At 36.9% G+C, this 24357-nt stretch overlaps 1 protein-coding gene across 5 annotated transcripts in view; it reads left to right on the top strand.

The window, feature by feature from the left end:
• The window catches only part of LOC131074633 (protein PIR), a 316612-nt gene that overhangs the window by 261565 nt on the left and 30690 nt on the right, over positions 1–24357 (top strand). For all 5 annotated transcript variants that reach the window (XM_058011289.2, XM_058011287.2, XM_058011288.2 and 2 more), the window contains one exon: positions 5804–6014. In XM_058011289.2, the coding sequence (XP_057867272.2) occupies positions 5804–6014 (211 nt within the window). The remainder of the gene's footprint in view (positions 1–5803; positions 6015–24357) is intronic.

The raw sequence follows: 24357 nt of genomic DNA, 5'->3' as shown, positions 1-24357 counted from the left end.
TAGATGTCTACTCATGTGTCCATATTGATGTGTGGTGATTGATGATGATGATTGTAAATGATATATCTAGTTGTATTATGTCTATTTTGGAGCATTGAAGATGTATTTGGATGTCCGCATTAGATTTTGATTAAGTATGATTGTTCTGGTGAACAGTCTATCTGACTGGGTTCAACTTTCTAGTTCGCGTTATGCTGCATTGATTCATCTTTGATTGAGGTTGTAGTATGATGTCGGTGGATGCAAAACAATGTTATATCCAAGGTTTCATGCTCTCATTTTGATCTGCAACTAATTTGGTGTTGGTCTGAGTGTTGGTTCTACAGTGACAGTGTACCTGTTTGTAGAAATGCTTTGCATTCCACTGCTTTCTAATGTTTCCGGTGTTGCAGTTCTCTGATGTAGTATTGTAAGTGTTAGGTGATGCTATGTTGTGCATCTGCAAGTGTTCTGGAGGTCTGCACCATATTTTGATTATGTTTGACTTGGTTGCACTATCGGCTCTATCCTCTGGAGCTGATTTGAGTGTTTTTTATATGTGTGGTAGTGTGCGGAGTTCAAGGCAATGATTTGGTAGTAATAGGAAGGTATGGCGACATGGTGTGATGCTTCACACATCCTGTTTTTCTTCCACATTGCTTTGGAGAATGTGTTTTAGGTCGACCTAATTGATGTATTTTCTATGTGCGGATGATATATATAGGATGAGATCTTTTAGATGAAGTGTGTGATTGTATGAGTTGTATGAGAAGTTGTATATGGTGTATGGTGTAAGTGCAAAGGTGCGCAAGTGTAGATGAGTAGTGATGAAATCAATCTCAAATGTTTATAATAGTGAACTATAATCAACATTTCAAAAGATGTGCTTCTACTCAATTCAACAATTATTACACTTTGTAATCAGATCTATTGTATCTTGCCCTGAAGAAGTGTTCTTCAATGTTTTGCAAGTCTATTGTATCTTACCCTAAGGTTGTGCGCCTTAGCCTGCATGTCCAAATCAGATGCAGTGAGCTTCCTTGGCCTTGAGCCTAAAACTTTGTAATCAATTTTTCATATAGTGAGATAGTTGTCACTGTGGTTTTTCCCTCATTGGGTTTTCCACATAAATTTGGTGTCATTGTGTGATTGATGTTTTGCTTTCTATGGTTTACTTCTGCACATATTATAATTGGAATAAATGTTGAATGAATGGCTAAGTTTTAATATATGTTGATTCACCATCCTAAAGTGTTCAACATTTGTTATTAGAGTAAGGTTCCTTAAGAAACAATCTAACAGTTGAGGTAGATTCAGGATTTGAACACAATGTTTGAATCTGAAGATTTGGATGCTATGGAATCACATGATTGGCATATTGATTCAGTTGTAGATCTTGAAGGAGAATTACGATTAGCTCTATCTGATCTGGATGATTATCAGAAGATGTTCAAGAAAGCAGAACATGTTGTCCTTCTGAAATGACAAATTGATGAAGGGAAGAAGACCATTGATGATCTTGAAACAAAGCTACATAAAAAATCCGGAGAATGCATAAGCTTGAAGAAGTGGTTATGTTGAGGAAAGATTTGAAAGAAGCGAAAGAACAAATTGATAAGAACCTAAAGCTCAAAGGCGGCAGTGATATGCTTAATGAGATGCTAAGTGCTCAAAAACCATCTAGGGACAAAGGTGGTCTTGGTTTTGACAAAGGAGAATATTCTAAAACTCCTAGCAAAGATGACAAAGGAAAGGAAAAGGCCAAGGATGAATCTAAGAAGACTAATGAAGATTAAAAAGGTTTCGCTCAAGTTCGGAACAAGAGGAACTTCTGGAAGCCTCCTTTTGCTCAAACCAAATATTTTCCGTCATTCAATGGTAAGTGTTTTACATGCAATAAGTTTGGACAAAGAGCTAGTGAATGTAGAAGTTAGATTAGATCTCAATCATTTAATGGACAATGCTATGCTTGCAATAAGTTTGGACATAAGGCAAATGAATGCAAAAGTAGAATAATGTATGGATATGTGAATACAAACTATGGTAGAAATGTTCAACCTTTCAATGGATATTGTTATGCATGCAACAAATATGGGCACAAGGTTGTTGAGTGCAGATCTAATGTTAGAAGGAATGGAAGTGGTCCGCAAAAAGGGGCTACTTGTTACAATTGCAAAAAATCAAGACACATTGCTAGGTTTTGCAGAGGAAAGAATGAGAAGACCTCTTCTTTGCGGAAGAAGATTTTTATCAATTATATAAAAGAGAAGATGCAGAAGACATGGGTGAAGAAATCTGATGAGAATGTAGATGGCAAGACAATGGATGGGTTTGTACCTACTAGAGGTGCAGATACTTCCTCTGGAAACTAGATAAATTGCATTATCTGAGGGGGAGATTTGATTGAAGACCTTAAGAACCCCCTTATGGTTTGGATGTTGGATTTGTTTCAGCATGGCAGATGTTATGAAGGATTTTCTAAAGCTTTCCAAGTTTTTGCAATGATTTCCAAAAGTATTTGTGGTCTATGTCAATACAAAGTAGCGGCTTTTTGTGTCTAATGGTCAAGTGTATTCAATGCAAAACCTAAGTGGTTGAAGGTAACAGATAAATTGGGTTTTTGAATTCATTTTGAACACTTGTGATCTTGCGAATTCGAGAGCTATTGTGTACAAAAGAGGAATTCTTGTGCAAACTCTAGCAACAATGCTATCAAGGTATTCTACAAATCTTGTGTTATTAGTTCTACTTGTTGATTCAATGGATACTCCTATTGTACCTGTCGTTGAAGCCAAGACTCCAATTCAAGTCTTACCCATTTGTGGCGACAAAGAGAGATAAGGAAGGAGCTTTCTCGAAGGTGTCATTGGATGTTGTGTACACAAAGGATGTTAGAGCTTATATTCATGCGCCTCTAACTAAGGTTAGTCATGTGAAGTTCAATGACCTGTGGACGAAACTAATGGAAGATGGCTTGACAACTTTCAAGCAACAATACAAGCATATTCCAGAGATGGAGTTGAACTTTTGGAAGGAGTTCCTTGATTTTAGCTATGAGCGTGCATGTATTCAAATCATCCCGAGTTGGATTCATGGAAATGTTATGTTTCTAGATCACCTGCATAAGATCATGAAGGATGCTATTAGGGCTTTGACAAGGTTATGTACCTCTAGCATTCTTCTTGTTTTGAAATTGGTAAAGAATGATACAGTGTCTGAGGTTACCAGTGCGAAATCATACAAAAGAGCTATGACTGTTGAGGACATCACTGATTCGGGTGTTCGCTATGTAACCAAGGGTTTTGCATACAATATATACTATCAGAACCGTGAGGGTTCTGCCACCGCCACCACAATACACTTTGCTTATCATATGGTGGTTGAAGGAGAGAAGTTTGATCTGTGTGAGCTTGAGACAAGAACTTTTGGACAATTTGGATAGGACGAAGAAAACCAAGTATGGGTCCCTAATATTCTATTTAGCATTTATGTTTATGAATGAGCTTCCAGGAGTTAGAAGTAAAGTCTGGAACAAGTTCACTCCTATAGTAGTGAAAATAAAACATCATGTTAGAAGTTTTAATAAGGACGTAGAGACATACAATATCGCATATTTTGGTTGGTTCAAGAACTTTCTGGATAAGATGTGAGAGAGAGAGAGAGAGAGAGAGAGAGAGAGAGAGAATCCCTAGTGGATTGGTCCGGAAATACAAAAACGAAGTCACGTTTCTGGTCAGCAAGGACCATTGTTACATTGAAGTTGTTGAGCCAAGGACTACTTGGCTACCAAAACTACCATATGAGATATCTGAGGAGTATGTAGAGAAGAACATTGAGACGTTGAAATTGTCGGTAGATCCGAATAAGGAAGGTTTGGGGCAGCTTCTGAGATTTTGGACAAGCTGATCCGGAAGAAGTCTAAACAAACTCATGCAAACAAAATGGAGAATTTGTAAAAGAAGATTAACCTGCCCATTGTGGCTGAGGCTTTCGGAAAGCAAGCTTTGAGGAGAACTAGGTCTACATCTGCCTCATTGAGACTAGCTTTGAGGAGAACTAGGTCTACTTATGGCTTGGCATTCACTACAATTATTTGATGCATTACCCATTGTCCATTTCGAGATTCATGCATATGATTATATATGGAGGTCATGTGAATAACAAATGCATTCTGGAATAAGGAAAATATATGTATGATAATTTATTATTCTATCTGAGTGAGGAATAGGTCTTTTGTTCCGTTAGAATATAAAGCTTACCTTTTGTAATAAAGTCATTGTAATGACTTGGTGGTGTGTAATAATATTAACTATTATCATTAGTTTTTAGAATCTTGGAGAAATGCCATGTTTATTTATTGTCAGTTACATCTTCAAACTCTATGTAAGGAGATGAACCTCTATGTACTCGTCACTCCAATGTCTAATAGCATTATATAGTGTTACTATCTCCTTTGTTGAATATGTTGGTAGGTACCTTAATGATTCTTACCCTTGAGCTAAACAGCTTAAATGCAATAATGATAATTTATCCTTACCACAATGATTTAGTGGTGTTTGGAGGGATGGAGTATCTTAAATGCTACATAGCGAAAAATTGGAGTGATGATTACCAACCCCCAGAAATGGTCTTCAAGGGAGGTTTGGAATGATAGTATTGTTTTCCATGTAAGTGTTGGTTGAACCATAGCTTGCAGACTCGGACTCAAAGAGTACTCAGAAAGCCCAAAATTTTCATCTTAGCAAATACTCAACAAAAACTTTGGCAAAAAGTCAGCAACTTAGAAAGTACTAAAAATTAAAATCTCTTGAAGAAACATATTTTTTTTGTAAAATTCAATTATAAAATATATTAAATTAATAATTGACAACTCAAAGGAGAAAATGCATGATTTTATAGCAAAAACAACATGTGAAAAATGCATTTTAAGCAGCATTTTACATGCGTTGACATTTTTACCCATGTTTTTTTGCATCTATAAAATCACAAGAGTTAAACTTGTGAAAACTCGCCCAGCAAAAATAATAGAGAGTTCTCGGCAACTCAGAGTTTGCAAACTATGGGTTGAACCAAACTGCAATTCTATGCTTGTTCTGTTGCTCATCATATTCCCTTAGACGAGTACTTTTGCATTTTTCCCTACCCAAATAATGGCAGTTTATTGTCTGCATGGACAATCATGTATACCAAGGAAGTATGTAGCAAAGAACATCAACAACCTTGAGGATGCCCTGTGTTCTCTTCCTCTTGTCATGTTTGAATAAACCCAGTAGGTATTAATATTCAGTCGGTATATAAATTTCATCAGTTGGTATTATCAGGGTTGAGGCTGGAGTACTTGTTTTTATCTATGGGCATTAATATAAACTGCCCTTTGATTCATCAATCAAATGCTGGAATTTTATATTTCTCTTTTAACGTTTCAAGTAGGGTACTCTTTTATCTATTTCCCATTTTTTTCTCATAGAGCTTTTCACAAATTATATAGATTTGCATTTTTTTCATCCATCTTTAGTGTGTATATATGCCTAACTTTTAAAATCGGTTGGTCATATGAAGAGCAAGTACCATACTCATATTTTTTCTGTTTTCGTGTGAAATTGTTCCTGAAGAAGATTGTGTGATGATGATGCATATGAACCTCATTTTTGTATATCTTGTTATACAGTATTGACAAAATTAAGGGATGGCTTGTTATGTTGGGGTGCCAGGTTGAGTTAATTGGTTTTGGAGATTGATTTATGAATGACAGTGGATATCATTATTTGTATATTTTTTGTCAGGCATTGTATTGATTTCTAACAAAAATGATTTATCATTGCAGAGGGAAGTTGAAACGACACAGTTCATGCAAATAGCACCATGGTTGGGAATACTACCTGGAAAGGATGGCCAGGCACAACAGATTCTTGCAGAAGATGGAAATAGTCCCGTTATAAGTCTTTTCAAATCTGCGACAAATGCAGTCATTTCTCTTCCAGATTGTTTAAGCCCATCCTCTTTTCTTACAATGTGCAAACAAGCTGAAGCTGCTGGTAAATATATTATATTTAAACAGAATGTGTAGAATTTATGATAATTGCAGATTCATTAATCACTATTATTTTACTTCTCATACTTTTTATCAATTTAAAATTCTAAATCAGACTTGTACTAAGATAAAGTTTTTCCCTGGACCATAGGCATACAAATTTCAGTCAATATTATTTCCAGATTTCTTAATATCAAAGAAAATATTAATCTGTTGTTTTATGATATGCTAGTGTATAATGCAAAATGGTATGAACTCAATGAATGCTCTCCCTCTCCACCAAAACATATAGAAGTAGTAAACACTCAAAAGATTAATGGAAGCACGGTTAGGCTGAATATAAATTACAAATGGCAAGGCCAGAAAAAAATATATATCCTGTATTTTATATGTGGGTTGCATAGATTTCCTAAACCATTCCCCAAGGAAAAATGCATGCTAGGATTTACATAATGACCTTTCAAATTCTGAAACTTATTCCTAAAATCTGAGATGTTGGAAATCACAAATCTGCAACGGTTAGCATTTGCAAAAGTTCATCAAGTTTTATTGATTTGAAACGGCCTTTCTTTTAGCCATGAAAATGCACTAGAAAATCAAACATCTGAGTCAACTCAGAGTCAGCACATGCCTCATTATCCGTTGTTTCCAGATCAGATCAAGATAGAAAATCATTGTGCTTCAAGATGAGAAATACCTGAGTTAATCAGGTAAGTGCCATATGCATAAGTACTTCTATTAAGCTTTTGTTTGGCAGCATTGCCATTAACTTACTGTCATCAGGGGATAAATAACCTATAATGGACTAATTATCTTTATGATGGTCTATGACAGACTCATTCTTTTGTTGAAGTAGACCTCTATTATACTGGGTTAATTTTGCCTAATGAATGAAGAATTGGCTGATTCCTCTTTGTTGTTTTGATATATAGGTTTCACTGCTGATACAGTGGAATTTATACACCGTGTATAGGGAGAAAATGCCTTGGAATGCAGTCTAAATTTTGTTTTTTTGTGCTGCTGAACTACTCACTGCCCTTCCGAAATAACATGTCTCGTAAAGGTGGAAGAAGTGCTCTTTTGTTGATTGAATTTTCTGTATATAAAGAGGAGAATTTCTAGAAATTCTAGCCATATATTTGCAATGCACTTTTTAAGTTATATCTCTCAAAACTCTTTTCTATAATATCCTGGTATAGTCCAATAAAGCAAAAATTATTCTTGTTAGTATTAATTTCTGTTAATGTAACTTCGTTCAAGCCTGATAGTGTACTTCATCTTTTCAATTTTCTTTGTGTAGCATGTCTGCATCATGACTTTTTTTCTTGTTTTAGTTTTCCAATTTACTTGTCTAGTTTGTATATGTCCTCGTATTTTTCATTGTAAACTCATGGATTTGATAATTCCTGAACTTTTGTAGTAAGTTTCTTTATCCCTTACATATCTTTCAATATATTCGTGCAAATCTTTACTATATCTTCAAATGGTCAACTATTGAAACAATGAACACAAGTTTGATTTTCCTCGAGATAAATCCTATTTTTCAGCATTGTTTAATATCTTTATTATAGCTACTTTCTATAATCTTCTTGAAAGCATGTTTTAAATGGAACTGGTGTGACATCAGTCCAGTGCTTTAAGCATATTGTTGGAAATTGTTGTCATTGGTGACAAAGGCCAGCTATGGAGGAGACTTTACTAATTGCATATGTTTGTTGCTATCATAGGATCGCCCTTCTAAAGGTCAATGAAATCAGAAATAAAATTAAATAAATAAATTTGTTGGTAAGGACCGACCCTTAGCCTCTTGGCGCCCTCCCCAAATGATTTAAGAATCACAAAATAATTTTTTTATAGATGTGGCTGACCTCACTCTTGGATCTGACCCAATTATGGGAGTTAACAAGCATTTTAAATATTTTTCAAAGAGAGATAACCCCCTTGAGAGGTGTGCCTTTCCATGGGGTTGCAAATTAGTTAAATAAAAATCTTTTTTGCTCGGGCCAACCTCATTGGGATGAGCACCCACTGGGCAAGAAAATAAAAAATAAATAAAAAAACTTACATGCTACCTTGACCAACCAGCATGGAGGGATGTAACCATTGGATGAAGAGGTGCATTAGCATGAATAAATAGAAGACCATTTGGGGTTTATGTGACAAGCATTCATTGAATATAGAAGAGTGAAAGACCCCCAGCCAGTCTATACTGAATTTTTCTTATTTTTAATGTTGCTGATTGAAGGATTTGGATAGTTTTTCAGAGGTTTTGCTTTAGTTCTGATGCCAATGATTGCATAGGGTTTAAACATGAAAGTATGCCAGTGAAACAGTATTTTTGAACCCAAAATGCAAAGATATAAATGACTGATGATTCAATTTTGAGTACTGATTTTTTGGAACAGCAAGACAATAATTTTCAGAATTAAGAGAATTAGTTGACCACAACAATTATTTGCATACCAAGAGTCCAACGCTCAATCAAGAGAGGATTTTATTGATAAATTTCAAGAGATCACAATCTGTGCGCTTCCAACTAGCGAGGATGACTCCAAATGGCTTTATTTGCTTCTACACTAATTATCAAAAACAAATACTGAAAGAAATAGGGGAATTGCTAAGTACCGCACTTAGCCTCTAGGGAAGATTATTGAATCTACTGAAAGAACATACAATTTGAACCAAAATTGGCTCCTATAGCTTGATGTGATCACCAAGACACTGGTGGAGCATGCTAATAATAAAGTCCACTCAAATTCCAAACCCTTTCTTGGCTGGTACGACCAAGTTGTGCAACCTAGGGCTTGCTAGATGGTACGGCTAGCTAAGGAGTTGGTACGACTGGCTCTAGGAATGGTATGGTTGTCCTAAGGTGGTCTCAAACCCTTTGGATCTGCAATAGAAACTCTGATATCTGTTGTGAATAGTATCCTCTGAAGCTCCAATAGAAACCTTGTATGGATTTCCCTCAACTGTGAACTAGGGTTTCATCCAATTCACCTATCTTTAGGGAGTTTTCATTCCTAGAAGTTTGATTTGTTGCTGAAATTCATCTCCAAAGCTCAAATCCCAATTTGCTGATGTAAAAAATGAATGTAAGATGTTGAAATTAAGACACCTCTTGTTACTTTATTGCCTCCTAACCCTAATCGTACCATTTAGGATTCTCCTTGCTTTATTTTAATGAATTTATTAAAATAAACTCTCTCCTAGAGAGTTCGACCCCCTTTGAGGGTCTTATTCATCATTAAGAAAGACCACCTTTTTAAAACAACATTATGTTGCCTAGTGGTGTGTGCCATGGGGGTACTTTTTAATATTTTATTTTAACTTTATAACTTCACCTTATAAAGTCACTTTAATTAATTTTCCTTTTTTAGCAAAAAGTGCTTTTATAATGAAATAACATTAAGTCTTCATAAAAATAAGTCATCCTAGCGCAAATTGCCAAGTGTAAGACCCCACTTGCCAGCATTGATATCTCCTATCCACTGGATTTGCCTATGGAGATGGATGATAGGCAAATCTCTACATTTGAGTGATCAATTAAGAAAGAGGGGACATTACAAAGAGCAGAAATAAATGTTGTTTGTAGATTTGTGAAGGGATGTTATAACAAACTTATGAAGAATATTATTGCAGATCAATGAGCAGAATTTGGTGAACCTTATAAGCATATTTGAAGAAGAATTTTGGGCAGATGTAAGAGATGTATTAAGCATATGTTAAGGCAGATTTTGTCAAAGTGTTGAGCCGATTTGTAAAGGAGAATTAGATCTGATTCAAGAAGAAGATCAAATACTCATTATATTATGTAATGTCCCCTTTTGGGATCACCTTCTAGTTTGCCCTAGATTCACAAATCCAAAATGAAACAAGGGCAAACGTAGGGATTTAATCTTCATTTTAAGAATAAGATGAGATAAGCCTATTTCTCGAAACCCATAATGAGATTAGACAACAATGTAGATATAACTCATGAAATACTTCCAATTCTAGGGTTAGGATATGTATATATTGATCTACACAACCAATAACAACAATTACATGAAAACTCAACCATAACGAGGGTTGAGTTGGAAGCCATGATGAGGTGCCCCAAGTATCCTCTACCCTACGCCCAACAGCAAGACCTTATCCTTTGTGGTCTCATGTGGTCCTTAACCGATGGTCCTTAACCATCATCATGAGGTGGCGTACCTAGTAAGGGCTTTACACCGTTCCCCTCCATCATATCAACCTCTCACCTCTTATGATTGATTCACTTCAACAATTGATCCATGTGGAGATAGTAGGGAAGCTACAATAAGGTGTCTTTGACCCTCATCTAGTCATCATCCTAATACCTTAACAATTTGACTTGTATTTGTAAGCCATGGTGGAGAAGAGGGAAAACATTGCAAAGAGTGCCCTAGAAACCATCTGTTCCTAAACCCAAAGACCATACCCTTTGTACTCCTTTGGCCTCTATGGGCTAATCTTGTCCCACTTCGAGGTGGCGTATCTAGAAGGATGCTCATACGTTGTATCTCTCTTGCAATGCTCTCACACCCTCCTTCGCCATTGTATATATATATATATATATATATATATATATATATATTTATTATATCATATAAGTGATAAAGAATCAATGTACATATTATGACAGTATTATATTCCATTAATAATAATGTGCAATGCACATATTAATACCACCATATTATTAATAATAATTTGTGGATAATTTTAATATTAATTTGTGAATAATAATAATCTTTTAATAATAATAATGTACTGAAATGTTTAAAGTAGTCCATAAAGTGAACATAATATAACGGTCATCACACATTATTCTTTTGGAGATTGGTGCCTCATATTCAAGGAGATTGGTGTCTCTTGCTGAGTTGGTGCTCATTTGTGGGGATTGGTGTCTCCAGCAGGTCGGTGCCTATGAAGATTGTAAGAAGTTTTAAAGACAAAATAAATATTTTGTCATGGTTTTCTCTTGCAAGGGTTTCCACGTAAATCATGTGTTCATCTTGTGTTTCTAATTGCTAGATCTTGCATGTGTTACTATTGTGGATGATTAAGTTTTGAAGTACTGCTTTGTTTTGAAAAGTAAAAATTTGTTGTTATCCTTATACACAATCGCAATTGACCAAGTGGTTGTTCGTTCCAAGAAATCATAGTTGAAAAACTCGGATTCGGGAAAAACTCGCCAAGCCCAAAAAATATGACTCAGAAAAAACTCAACAACTTAAAAAATTGCTTAAATTTCATTAGGAACACAAGATTCGATCACAAGATGTATCCAATGAATCCATAAATGAGTACAAAAGTGTTTTTTATTAAATTTGATTGATTTGAATGCAAGGCAGAGGGGAGGGGACTTCGTGTAACAATGATTTTTAATATTCCGTCTATTTCACCTCTTTCACAAAAAGATAAAGAGTAGAGCTGAAAAAATGACTAGCAAAGATGAGAATCAAACTCTAGACTTAGTTGCAATCTAAGTCACAGAGCTCGCTGAATTTCGGCCATGAAGTTCGAAATTTGGCAAATTTCAAAGAATTATTGAAAATTTGTTGCAATTTGCTTCATATTTGTATGGATAAAATGGCATGGCATTTTTAATAAATATATTTTAGAAAAATGTTTTTTTCAATGTTTCGTTGAGTTTCCTAAAAGGGGGATGTGAGGATGGGGGAACGGGTTTCGAGTACAAGGGAACCAAGGGCCTAAGTTTGGGGACAACGTGGTGATGGCAGCAAGAGGTGGCACAAATACATATAATACTTGAAAAACTAGTATTAAAAAAATGTGTAAGGAATAAGTATAAGACCCCATTTTCACCATTTTTTCCTTAATGACCAAGTTTCCAAGTGGGGTCTATGGAAGACTCCTAGCGCCCCAAGACAATCAGGAGACTTTTGGGAGTCTCTGGGATATCGCACCGTCCCTGATGTCTTAGCGGCATCCCAAGAGTGGTGGTGGTTCAGCGGGGAGACATCCCCACCCCATTCCCATGTCTCGTAGATGTCCTTGTCCCCGAAACGACAAGAAATTGGGGGGAAACGCATCCCCATGTTTCACTGCTTTTTTTAGGGGATTTTTGAGCTTTTTTAGGGTTTAGAGAATTTTTTCTGCCTTTTTTAGGGTAGGATTTTTTTGGCCTTTTTTGTGGTTCGTCAGGATTATTTGCCTTTTTCCAATTGGCATACTAACATTACAAATTATGGTGACATTTGAAATTCATACTAGATTCTAATCTTTGTAGGATTTTCTAGGGATTCTACAATGATTCGTGTGGGACCATTTTGCACTCTTGAGCTTTAATTTCTAGGGATTCTACAATGATTCATGTGGGTATTTGTTGAGCAATGAGTTTAGGCCTGTTTGTATCGAGGAAAAACTAAGAGACTTGAAACACAAAAGTTTAACTATTAATTTAGGAATTGATTTGTATTAAATAATTTAATATTTAGTACAATATATTTAAAGTTCAATATTTCTAATTTATTTATATAATATTATATATGTTTAAAATATTATATTTGAAGTCTAATATTCTTATTTTTGTGATTGGTAATGGGCCGAAGCCGATAAGGTGTACATACCCTACCCCCTTATGGGATTTGAACTTGTGACCTCTCTTTCAAAGGCACAAGTTCTCCACCACTAGGCCAACTCAGGGTATACAAAGTCTAATATTATTTATTTATTAATATAATATTATATAATTTTAAAAGTTAATATTATTTAATTTATAGATTATGAATTTGATTTCTATAGTGATTTTTCTTATTATATACATTATACATGTTATGTATGTGATATTTTAAATTAATTTTTAATTTTACACTAAATATGTATATATTTATAATTTTATATGATTGTATGGATAAATCCAAATTTATTTATCAATTTTAAGTTTTAAACTATTTGGATCATTTTGCAAATACATTATTTATATTTTCTTCTAAATCAAATTTATTTAAGGCAAATTTAATCTCGAACCTTATGACATTTTGGATCATTTTCTGAATATATTATTTATATTTTCTTTTAAATCAAATTTATACAAGGAAAATTTAATCTTGAACCTTATGACATAGGGAGCAGTTAATATAATTGATGAATTAAGAGGAACTATGACCCGAGGTTTAAAATAGTTCATTTTATACCAATTCATATATTTCGTTAAACATTTACAACATCCTCTAAACTTTCCTTTTAAAAGGTTGGGAATTTGGAAACCTTATTCAAATTCAAGCAATTATCTTGCAAAATTACTTTAAAAACCTAACTATCAAACTTAACAAAATATCCATTCACAACAAAAAGAAGGCATTATGAAGCTTTCAATTTAAAAGACTCCCCATCCCAAAATTATATTAAGAACCACATTACATTACATAACACTAACATCAAAGATGGAAAAAAGCCAAAATAAAAGATGAAACCATTCTTTTTGTGAGAACCTGTTTGGTGTGTCCCCTTGGGCCTTTTATTATATTTTTAGTTTTTCTTCGTTTCATCAATCAAATTTTGCAAAATGGGCTTGTCATGTTTTGGTGCAGTCACGGTTAGGAGAGACCTCTCTCAGCGATTCAGCAAGAGTAAACACAACGGAAACACTGTTGAAATTAACCTTTCAGATTAATATGAGAACCCAGAAATCAGAATTAGCTCCTAATTAGATTGTTTGCTGATAAATAGAGATAAGCAAAATGAACACAAAGACACAAATACCCTGGGAAAACCTCCTATACCCTGGGAAAACCTCCCTCTAGGAGGAAAAACCCAACAACAACAGATCCTTAGATCTGATTATGTTATATTGAATTGTAAGTACAATAACAACCCAGCTAGGGCACAATTATCAGCTGAAACCAAACTTATCTCATAACCGCCGATTTGTGTGTGATTCAAGGGCTTCAGCTTGTTCGCTATCTTTGCAACAGACTGTAGTATTTCGCATCACCAACAGAAATGTTTCGCAGCACCTTCCTTGCTGACCTTTGGAGGAAGAATTCGCACTATAAGGAGCAGGGATATTTCGCACCTCTCAAATCCGCATGAATGTGAATATGTCTTTAAGCGTTGCAAGTGGCTGGTATATATATGGGGTTCATCTTTTTACTTATCTCTAAGTCGGCCCATTTAACCTTGGGCGCTAAAACCATTTTTGCATATTACAATGATGTGGATAGGTCCACATGTTTGGAGTGTAGGCTTAACTTCGTACATTTCAATATAGGGTCGGCCCTATAATGGAAGCATGAGTTTCTTTTATGTTTGGCGTGTAGGAGATAAAGGGGCCAGCCCTATGCACATAGAGATAGGGCCCAGCCCTAGAAGGATTCGGATGATGCCTTTAAGGCAATCCGAATCCTATTTAGTTTCCTAACCTAGTTACAAAATCAACACTCCCTCTTAACTAGGGAAGGAAATAAATACATAACCAAATTCACATGGACAAACCCATGGCATGAACATTTACAAGGTTTAGGATTAGGGTGCAGCCCTAATAGTTCAATCAATATACAATTCGTGATTTGATCACGCAATTTCATTACAATGAACCTTTACATGATCTTCTCTAGCAATGCCTACAGAGGAAGAAGCCAATGCTTCATAACTTCACACTTTCCTGGGAACCTGCATATAACACCATTTATTTTTTTCATATAACACCATTATCTTTCATCATGCACATCCACAAAGGATGAAAGAGACTTTTCCATATGCAAACCTGCAATAATTAATATTCAAAGATATATATAACCATATAACATAAATCATGCACAACCGCAGAGGATACATAAACTTCTCCCAAAGAAGGACAATCTGTCACCTTGCACACTGCAGAGGGTGAACTCACCTTGCACTCCGCAGAGGGTGAGAGAAACCTGCCACCTTGCACTCCGCAGAGGATGAGAGAAACCTGCCACCTTGCACTCTGCAGAGGGTGAGCAAGAACTACCACCTTGCACTCCGCAAAGGGTGGATGATACACCCAGTGTATCATGGTTAGTATCATCATAAAATAAACATTTTGCAATAATCAAGTAATTCATTTAGACATATCAATTTCATTATCTGAAACACAATGATTAGAACTCATCAAAATCAAGAAAACATGAGGCTCCCTCTAAAAGCCTATCTAGTTGATAAATCCACTACAATTTCCTGACTTAAGGTTGGAACCAATCCTAAATCTAAAATAGAATTCATCAAATTTGTATCCTTAATAAGGAGAAAGTTTGAGTAGACTTTCAAATCTAGATCCGAAGGCATGAGCTGAAGTGGGCCTTCATGGATCGTGCTTGTAAACCAATAATTTTCCTTTTAGAACAGCTGTAAGGATTAGTTTCCTAATACATCATTACTGAAATGAAACAGCAAGATCAGAATTTTAACTTAAGGATGGATCAACAAACCAATAGATCAAAGGAGGAAATCTTCACGATTTGATACTTCATTTATGTTTGCATCTTCTTGCTCGACCTGAGTTTGACAGTCCCTTGCAAAGTGGCCAAGCTTGTTGCATCGGAAGCATTGGATGTGAGATAAGTCTCTTGGTCTCTTCCTTGAATGAGGGGTAGCAGATCTGAAATCTCTATTTCTCTTGAGATCATTCTTCTTCCAATGGTTGCCTTCCTTCTTAGCCAAGAGGACATGTTGCTCATCATAAGGGTTCTTAATCTTTCCTTTTGCAGCCAGCCGAAACTCTTCTTGAATGCAATCTCCCATTAACTGATCAAACTTAGGAAGCTTGGGAATTCGGAAACCTTATTCAAATTCAAGTAATTATCTTGCAAAATTACTTTAAAAACCTAACTATCAAACTTAACAAAATATCCATTCACAACAAAAAGAAGGCATTATGAAGCTTTCAATTTAAAAGACTCCCCATCCCAAAATTATATTAAGAACCACATTACATTACATAACACTAACATCAAAGATGGAAAAAAGCCAAAATAAAAGATGAAACCATTCTTTTTGTGAGAACCTGTTTGGTGCGTCCCCTTGGGCCTTTTATGATATTTTTAGTTTTTCTTCGTTTCATCAATCAAATTTTGCAAAATGGGCTTGTCATGTTTTGGTGCAGTCACCAATTAGGAGAGACCTCTCTCGGCCATTCAGCAAGAGTAAACACAACAGAAACACTGTTGAAATTAGCCTTTCGGATTAATATAAGAACCCAGAAATCAGAATTAGCTCCTAATTAGATTGTTTGTTGATAAATAGAGATAAGCAAAATGAACACAAAGACACAAATACCTTGGGAAAACCTCCCTCTAGGAGGAAAAACCCAGCAACAATAGATCCTTAGATCTGATTATGTTATATTGAATTGTAAGTACAATAACAACCCAGCTAGGGCACAATTATCAGCTGAAATCAAACTTATCTCATAACCGCCGATTTGTGTGTGATTCAAGGGCTTCAGCTTGTTCGCTATCTTTGCAGCAGACTGTAGTATTTCGCATCACCAACAGAAATGTTTCGCAGCACCTTCCTTGCTGACCTTTGGAGGAAGAATTCGCACTATAAGGAGCAAGGATATTTCGCACCTCTCAAATCCGCATGAATGTGAATATGTCTTTAAGCCTTGCAAGTGGCTGGTACATATATGGGGTTCATCTTTTTACTTATCTCTAAGTCGGCCCATTTAACCTTGGGCGCTAAAACCATTTTTGCATATTACAATGATGTGGATAGGTCCACACATTTGGAGTGTAGGCTTAACTTCGTACATTTCAATATAGGGTCGGCCCTATAATGGAAGCATGAGTTTCTTTTATGTTTGGCATGTAGGGGATAAAGGGGCCAGCCCTATGCACATAGAGATAGGGCCCAGCCCTAGAAGGATTCGGATGATGCCTTTAAGGCAATCTGAATCCTATTCAGTTTCCTAACCTAGTTACAAAATCAACAAACACAAGGATATGATAGAGGCAATGCAGAATTGAATGAATTATATCATGAAAACTGTTTACAATCAACTGGTAGCAACTGGGTTACAGAAACCAGCTCATTGGTCTACTAAAACATGCTTAATCACATAACAGGTCAGGACCGGGGCCTCAAATCTTCAGATCTATCTTCTATGTTCTATATCTTAACTTGTCTCGTCTTATCTCTACTTATTTGCATTCAAATGCTCAATCACAATGATTTATACGATCCAAAGGGATCCAGTCGGCCCAAAAAGGATCAAATGCCGAAGAACAAGACCTAACGTGTAAAAACAACAAGGTTGGCCTCCGCTAGAGAAATTCCTCCTGAAAATCCAAAGGATGAAGTGTAGCTCACAAGGAAAGGTCGGCCACATGCCAAGGAACATCAAAATCAACACTCAGGGCTCCGCAAGCTACGAAAGGGATATGGTAGATCCCAGTAGGTTACAACCAGGCAACCGGTTTCAGAAAACTGTCTCAAAAACCGGTAGCGATAACTTGCCGAAAAATTATCCAAATGCTCCACAGTTTGGGAATAAGGTAGATGATCAAGTCCTCAAGCAAAATCCAACTCCTCGAGATCCGGTGAGCCAATGCCAGAAAATGCAAAATGAAATGCAAAACAGAAAGGAAATATTTTTGGTTGATGCAAGATTGCCATGAATCGGGGATGCTCCTACATCAAACATTAGGGATTGTTGAAAAAGTGAGTCTCTCACTTTGCTGGTGTCAGAGGAAAACCAAGGCAGTCTACCTCTATCTGAGAAATCCAAGATGAATCTTCAACTGGTCTGTTCTTCCACTTCACAAGATACTCCTTATACTGACTGCTCCGGGTACTACGTCCAATCCTACTGTCCAAAATGTCTTCAATCTGATCCGGTTCCTTCCGGGGCAACTGTTTCTCCAAGTCTGCAATATTGTCCTCACTGAATTCTGGTTCATGATACTGATGAAGATCTGCAATGTTAAATATGGGTGAAATACTCAAACTATTCGGTAGCTCCACTTCATATGCTTTTCCAAAATTGAACTTTATCAAAATCTTGCAAGGTCCAAACTTCCTCATCAGCAACTTGTTATAAGTTCCAACCGGGAATCTTTCTTTTCTCAGGTACACTATCACTTCATCGCCAACTTCAAATTCCTTATGTCTCCTCTTCTCATCTGCTTTCTCCTTATACTTGTTGTTCATGTCCTCCAAATGTTGCTTAACTTGAATATGTAAGTCCATGTGATCTACAAATTCTTCTGCCTCTACACTTCTCCAATCTTCATTGCTAATATCTCTTAATTTTGATATACCTCTAGGCTATGCTCTGGTAACAATCTCAAAAGGTGTCCTTCCGGTACTCCTGTTTACTAAATTATTGTAGGCAAACTCTGCTTGTGCAAGAATCAAATCCCAACTTCCGGTTTTGTCTCCAACTAAACATCTTAACAAATTTCCCAAGCTCCGGTTAACTACTTCTGTCTATCCATTAGTCTGTGGGTGAAAAGTAGAACTAAACTTCAAATCTGTCTTCATCTTCTTCCAAAATGTTCTCCAAAAATAACCAACAAACTTAGTGTCTCTATTTGAAACTATGCTCTTAGGTAATCCATGCAATCTCACCACTTGCTTGAAATTTAGGTCTGCTATATGTACTGCATATGATGTTTTCTTACAAGGTATGAAATGAGCCATCTTCGAGAATGTATCCACTAGCACAAATATAGAATCATTCCCTATCTGTGTTTTAGGCAATCCTAGTATGAAATCCATGCTTATATCTTCCCAAGGTCTTTCCGATACTGTCAAAGGTTTATACAATCCCACATTCTGACTACTACCCTTTGCAACTTGACAAACTCTACAACTTTGCACATATTTCCTAACATCCTTATGAATCTGGGGCCAAAAGTAATGCTCACTCACCACTACTACTGTTTTATCAACACCAAATGTCCGGCTAATCCTCCACTATGTTTCTCCTTTATCAAATTCTCCCTCATAGAACTCTTAGGTATGCACAACTGAACTCCTTTGAATAACATCCCATCTTGAATGAAGTAATCCAACCACTTCCTTATGTCTACCGTAACCGGTTCTCTACATTCTCTCCAAGGTTCTGCAAAATCCGGGTCATCATCATACAAGGTCCTGTTGATGTGTTTTTTATGCACATAACAATACAGAATAAATACCAAAGTAATTTACCCTCTCTTGAACAAAATCACCTCAGATGCTAAGAATGAGATCAACTAAAATGATTCCAAGGTTTCTACATGTCAGGTCTTGACGAGTGGGTAAGTTTAGTGGTTGATGTGAATTGTTGTGTTTCACTTGGGGGCTTACGCAAATGTTTGGATTATCATGAATGATGCGGAATAGGTGTGCTTGCAACTTAAGATTTATCAATATGGCTCTTGATTTACTTCTTACTAAAAAATGGGGAAAAGAGTAGGGTTTAGGAAGTCTATTCTAAACCTAAGAATGTAGGAAATGATGAATGGATTTAGTGGAATCAAACTAGGCAAGGTCTCACAATCAGGTATTGACACAAGCTTAGTGCAATTGTCTAAGGTATACTTAAAGATTTTCAGGCTATCACCATCCAAGTTGATGCTTGTCAACGGACGCGTAATAGTTCAAGTTATGCTTACTTAAATTCTAGTTGACCACACAAGGCGCATTTACCAGCGGCAAGAGGCTAGTGGTATGGATTAAGGATTCCACACAAATGAATTCAACAACTCTTCCACTCAATCTAACATACATGAAAATAAATTCTAATCTAACTTGGAGGAATTGAGAACCATGAATGCAAATACAACACTTGAAGAGCAAAATCATCAACAATTGAACAATGATTAGGATTCAAATAGCTGTAGCATATACCAACAATTCTACAAAAATTCTCTCTTACAAATGAGAGACAAAGGGGCATATATAGAGTCTCTTACAAAAATTGATGGCCCAAATTGATCTAAGATCAACGGTCGAGATCATGCCAACAAAACCCTAGAATTGCCCTAATTAGGGTTACATCAAAAATGGCGCCACCAACATATGGCCCAATGAAAAGATACCTAGTCATCATATAGGGAATCTTTTAGAAGATTCCTCCCTGCATCTCTCTCTCTCCTAGCATACTCCAAGAATCTAGCCAATAGTGAATCTAACTCCTCCATGGAAATGCTAGGCAAGGTATCCTACTGTAAATCACTCACGTCCATTGAATCCGAGCAAGCATTCAAAGTGTTCTCCCATTCTAGCATGAGCTTTGCGAACTATGAACATGAATCAACAAAAAGACCAAGTCATCTATTTGACTCTTCTTCAAAGAGTCCAACTGGCAAAAATACATAAATTTCATTTTGTCTCTTAATTCGGCTAAGTGTAAACCACTAGCATCACTAACATCAACACCCAAGAATTCCTCAATCGAGGCAAGGATCTTCATCTGAATGTCCTGAATTAATCCTTCCATTTCCATGCAACTCGACTGGGCGTTCTCATAAGTTGATTTCTTCACGGCTAGTGAACAATACCAGCCATGGAAATCGTATCTGTCTCCACTGTGCACAATGTTCTTGCTGACCAAGGTGGAACTAGGAATCTTCTTCAATGCCTAGAGGCGTGGAATAGTCTTGTCTTGAATAGGCCGGAATTCTTCCCAAACTCCCTCAAAATACTGGATTTTGAATATAAGCCCTGTTGTCCTATCATATGCATGAACAAACTGAGTAAGGAAATCATCTGCCTGCTTTCTTGTGCTTTCAATCCACTTTTCCACCTGAGTGTATACCTCTTGCTACCTCGCAGTGTGAATGTATTCCATGGTCAACCGCAATAGAGGAAATAAGGGTGGGATCTCTACGCCTTGTCCCTGCAATATACTCTCTGAGTCTAATATTTTCTTCTCTGTACCTTTCATTCTCCGCAACCGCTTTGTCTAACCTTGCATTGATTACCTAGAGGTTGTCACCAATCTCCTGGAATTCCTATTTGTGGACGTACGACCAAGGGCGACTGAAGTGATCTGGAAATCCATAGGAGTAGCAATGTCCGCTGTCACGCCTGCAATAGGAACAACAATCTGCGCAATCCGCATTCCTGTCTCATCTCTAGCTATGTGCGACAAAATCTTTGCTCTTTTGGGCTCCTTCCCCTTAGCACTCCTAGCTAGGTAATCATCAATATCATCAATAAGTTGTACCTCTATCATTTGTTTACTTTTCTCCATACTTCTCCTCAGCCATTCAGGAATAGCGGCCATCTCCATACCATCATCAAGACATACTTCTCGATCAAGTCCTTTCAATGCCAAGATAACATCCTCATTGTTATTAGGATTATCCTTGGTCCAATCATATACCTCATTTCCCAAACTAACTTCCAAAAGGACAGTAGGGGATTTCAGCTGATCATTATTCTCATCAGGAGGTGCAGATGTCGCTGTGGCATGGAATTCCTGAATATTCTCTGGTAGTATCACTATGTTGGAACACTGTTGAGTCTCCTTATTCTATTCTGTTACTTCAATCACTTCGATTGATGAGACACTGGGAAGGGGTGAAGGAATGATGAGTGGAGGAATGATAGTCTTTTGTTTCTTCTTCACATCCTCAATCTTCTTCCCTCTGGCCTTGACTTCTCCTGGCATGTTCTTCCTTCTCTTGGGAGCTTGACTCTCTTCGTCTGCATGAATCCTGACATCACTGACAGTCCTCTGATCATCCTTGGAAGTAGACTTTTTCGGCTTCATCTTTTCATAAGTGAAGGGAACACCCATGTCAACTAACTTATTCATTTGTATATCCACCCATAGGCGGGAGAAATTCAAGGCCTCTCTCATCAATATATTCAGGTCAATCTCTTTTGACTCTGACCAATGAGGCAATAGGATTGCCTTCTTCATTTCACTCTCATACTGTGGATGTGTATGATCTCTATCATCTAATACCTAATCAAGAATGAGGAAAAGTCCACACTTCCTCATGAAATCCACTGACATTCTGGACCACATTCTTCTCTTCACTGCTTGCTCGTCCATCAGGTTAGCCCAATAATCTTCTATGTCAATTTTATGAGTGAACTTCTCTCCTCTGATCCTTCCGACCTTCTTGTCTGGATCGAATCTTTCTCTCTTCTTATATGTAGCAAATCAATAGAATGCAAGCTCCTCACTCGCAGTGCTGGCGACTATGGCGGATTGGCAAACCTCTAATGTCTTCCCAACTAAAATAGGGAACGTCATTCTCATCCTGTGCTTCTCTCTCTGGATAACATCGAACTCTAGAAGCTGTTTCACCACTTCTAACAATATCATTTTGTCAGTTGGATACCTAGGAAGTCTGTATGGTTCAGATTGAAACCCATGAATCCTGAGGTATGTGAAAGTGGGAAATCGTATATACCATGATCCATATTTTTCTATCAACTCCGTTGCCTCCTTGGACAATCTTCTGTGGATTCTGCCTTGCAGCATCCGTGTGATGTACATAGTGAATGCATCATTCACTCTCTTATAGTCTTCAATTCTATGCATGCTTAGCTGGGGGTAGCATTCATAACTTTTGAATTGTCCTTGCCCATTCCCGACTTCACCTTTGCATATTAATCCTCTGTACGAAACAAATCATGCAAGCAGGTACACTAGGTAAGAAGTCATGGCGAATGACTTGGACCGCTCTACATTCCTCAACTGAAAATCCAGATTGTCACTTATAATCTTGGACCAATTCACTAGTGTTCCTCTAAGACAATCCTGAATGAGGTAGAACATCCATCCATCAAATATTGCTCCCTGCGGCATCCCCATCACTCTGTTGAGTAGGAATATCAAATCACTATATTCCTCCTTAAAATCTATGCACATAAGTATCTTGGGAGCCTTGGAATGATGAGACCTAGGCTCAATCATCCACTCCTTGTTAATTAAATTCTTGCATACACCCATCTTCTTCATGTATCTGTCTACATAATCCTCCGTGGTCACATCCTTCATGTCTGTTCCGCGTGGAATTCCGAACACCTCAGCAATGGCATCCTCAGCAAGGTAGGCAATGACAACGCCCTTAGGACTCTTGATCATTCTCGTGAGACGATCGTAACATCGTGCACATTCTAGGATCAGCTCACTGCACTGTATGGACTGTGGAAATCTAGCAGCATGGAAAATGCCACTCTTCATAATATTCGCATATGCTGGGGAAGGAACCTGATCTCTGACTCTGAACATTCGACGCTGCATCTGGTCGAAGTCCAAGAAATGCATGTTTGTATCAGTGATCTCCTTCCATCTAGATGGAATCTTAAACTTTGGATAAAATCCAGTCTTAAGCAGTTCTTTCCTTTCCTTATATTCCGACTTTGACATCGCACCTGTACGAAGCTCGAAGTTAGACTTAGGAAAATATTCGTAATAAAACTCCTAACTTTCTAAAGATTTAGTTAATTTAGAGCATGGAGTCAAGAAAATAATCCATACACTTGGTAAATTTTAGCAATTAAGTTCAAAGTGTGACAACACTAAGGCATGGAAACCTTCCATAAAATTCATTGAATACCTCCTTATGCTTAGAAAATATGCAAGCTAGAAATGCAAAGGCGTATACCGGATAAATGATGACTAAGGAAGAGTGTGAAAGATTGTGTTTTCACACAATGAATGTCTGAAGACACCTTCCGCAGTCAACAATGGAGGTCAAAATTCTGAAGACAACCTGAAAATCAGACTTTTAAAACATGTTGTAATTTTAAAAAATGTGCATAAAATCAAAAAATCAGTTTTATTGATGAAAACAATCATTTTCTAGAATGTAAGTATGGCTGGTAAAATTTAGTTTTCTGAGGACAAGTCTGAAAATTGGATACTTCAGACTTACCAGCACCTTGCAAAGTGGTTTATATCCCTGAAAATGATGAAAAATTGCTAAGGAGACAACCCCAAGCAAATTCGCCAAAAATGTTTAGGTGGCTGGAAATGAAAATTTCTGAAGACAGCTGCCTAACAATGGAATTTCAGACCTGCAACAGCGATAAAATGGTCTAAAAAAATGCACAGAAAACTCTATAAAACACCTCCAAATGCTAAATGTTTAAGTTGGAATTGGCTGGGCAATAAAAACTTAAGTCTGAAAATTAATGGCAGCCATTAATGGAGGTCAAAATCTGAAGCAAACCTCAGATGTGAAGCCAATCAGCAGGCTGGAAATGATGGCAGCCACCAAGCATGAATAAAAATCACCAAAATATGGCACCAAATCACCTCCCAAGAAAAATCAAAATTTTCCCAAGCATGGCGCCAAAATGGAAATCTGAAAATGATGTTAATGGCAGCTTTGATCTGCAGCAATGAAGGATGGCAGCAATCTGAAAAATCGCCCAAGTTGGGATTGGATACCCCA

This window comes from Cryptomeria japonica, chromosome 1 (assembly GCF_030272615.1).
Source record: "Cryptomeria japonica chromosome 1, Sugi_1.0, whole genome shotgun sequence".
NCBI lineage: Eukaryota > Viridiplantae > Streptophyta > Pinopsida > Cupressales > Cupressaceae > Cryptomeria > Cryptomeria japonica.
Note: the sequence above shows the minus strand (reverse complement) of the source record. Positions and strands in the feature narration are given on the sequence as shown.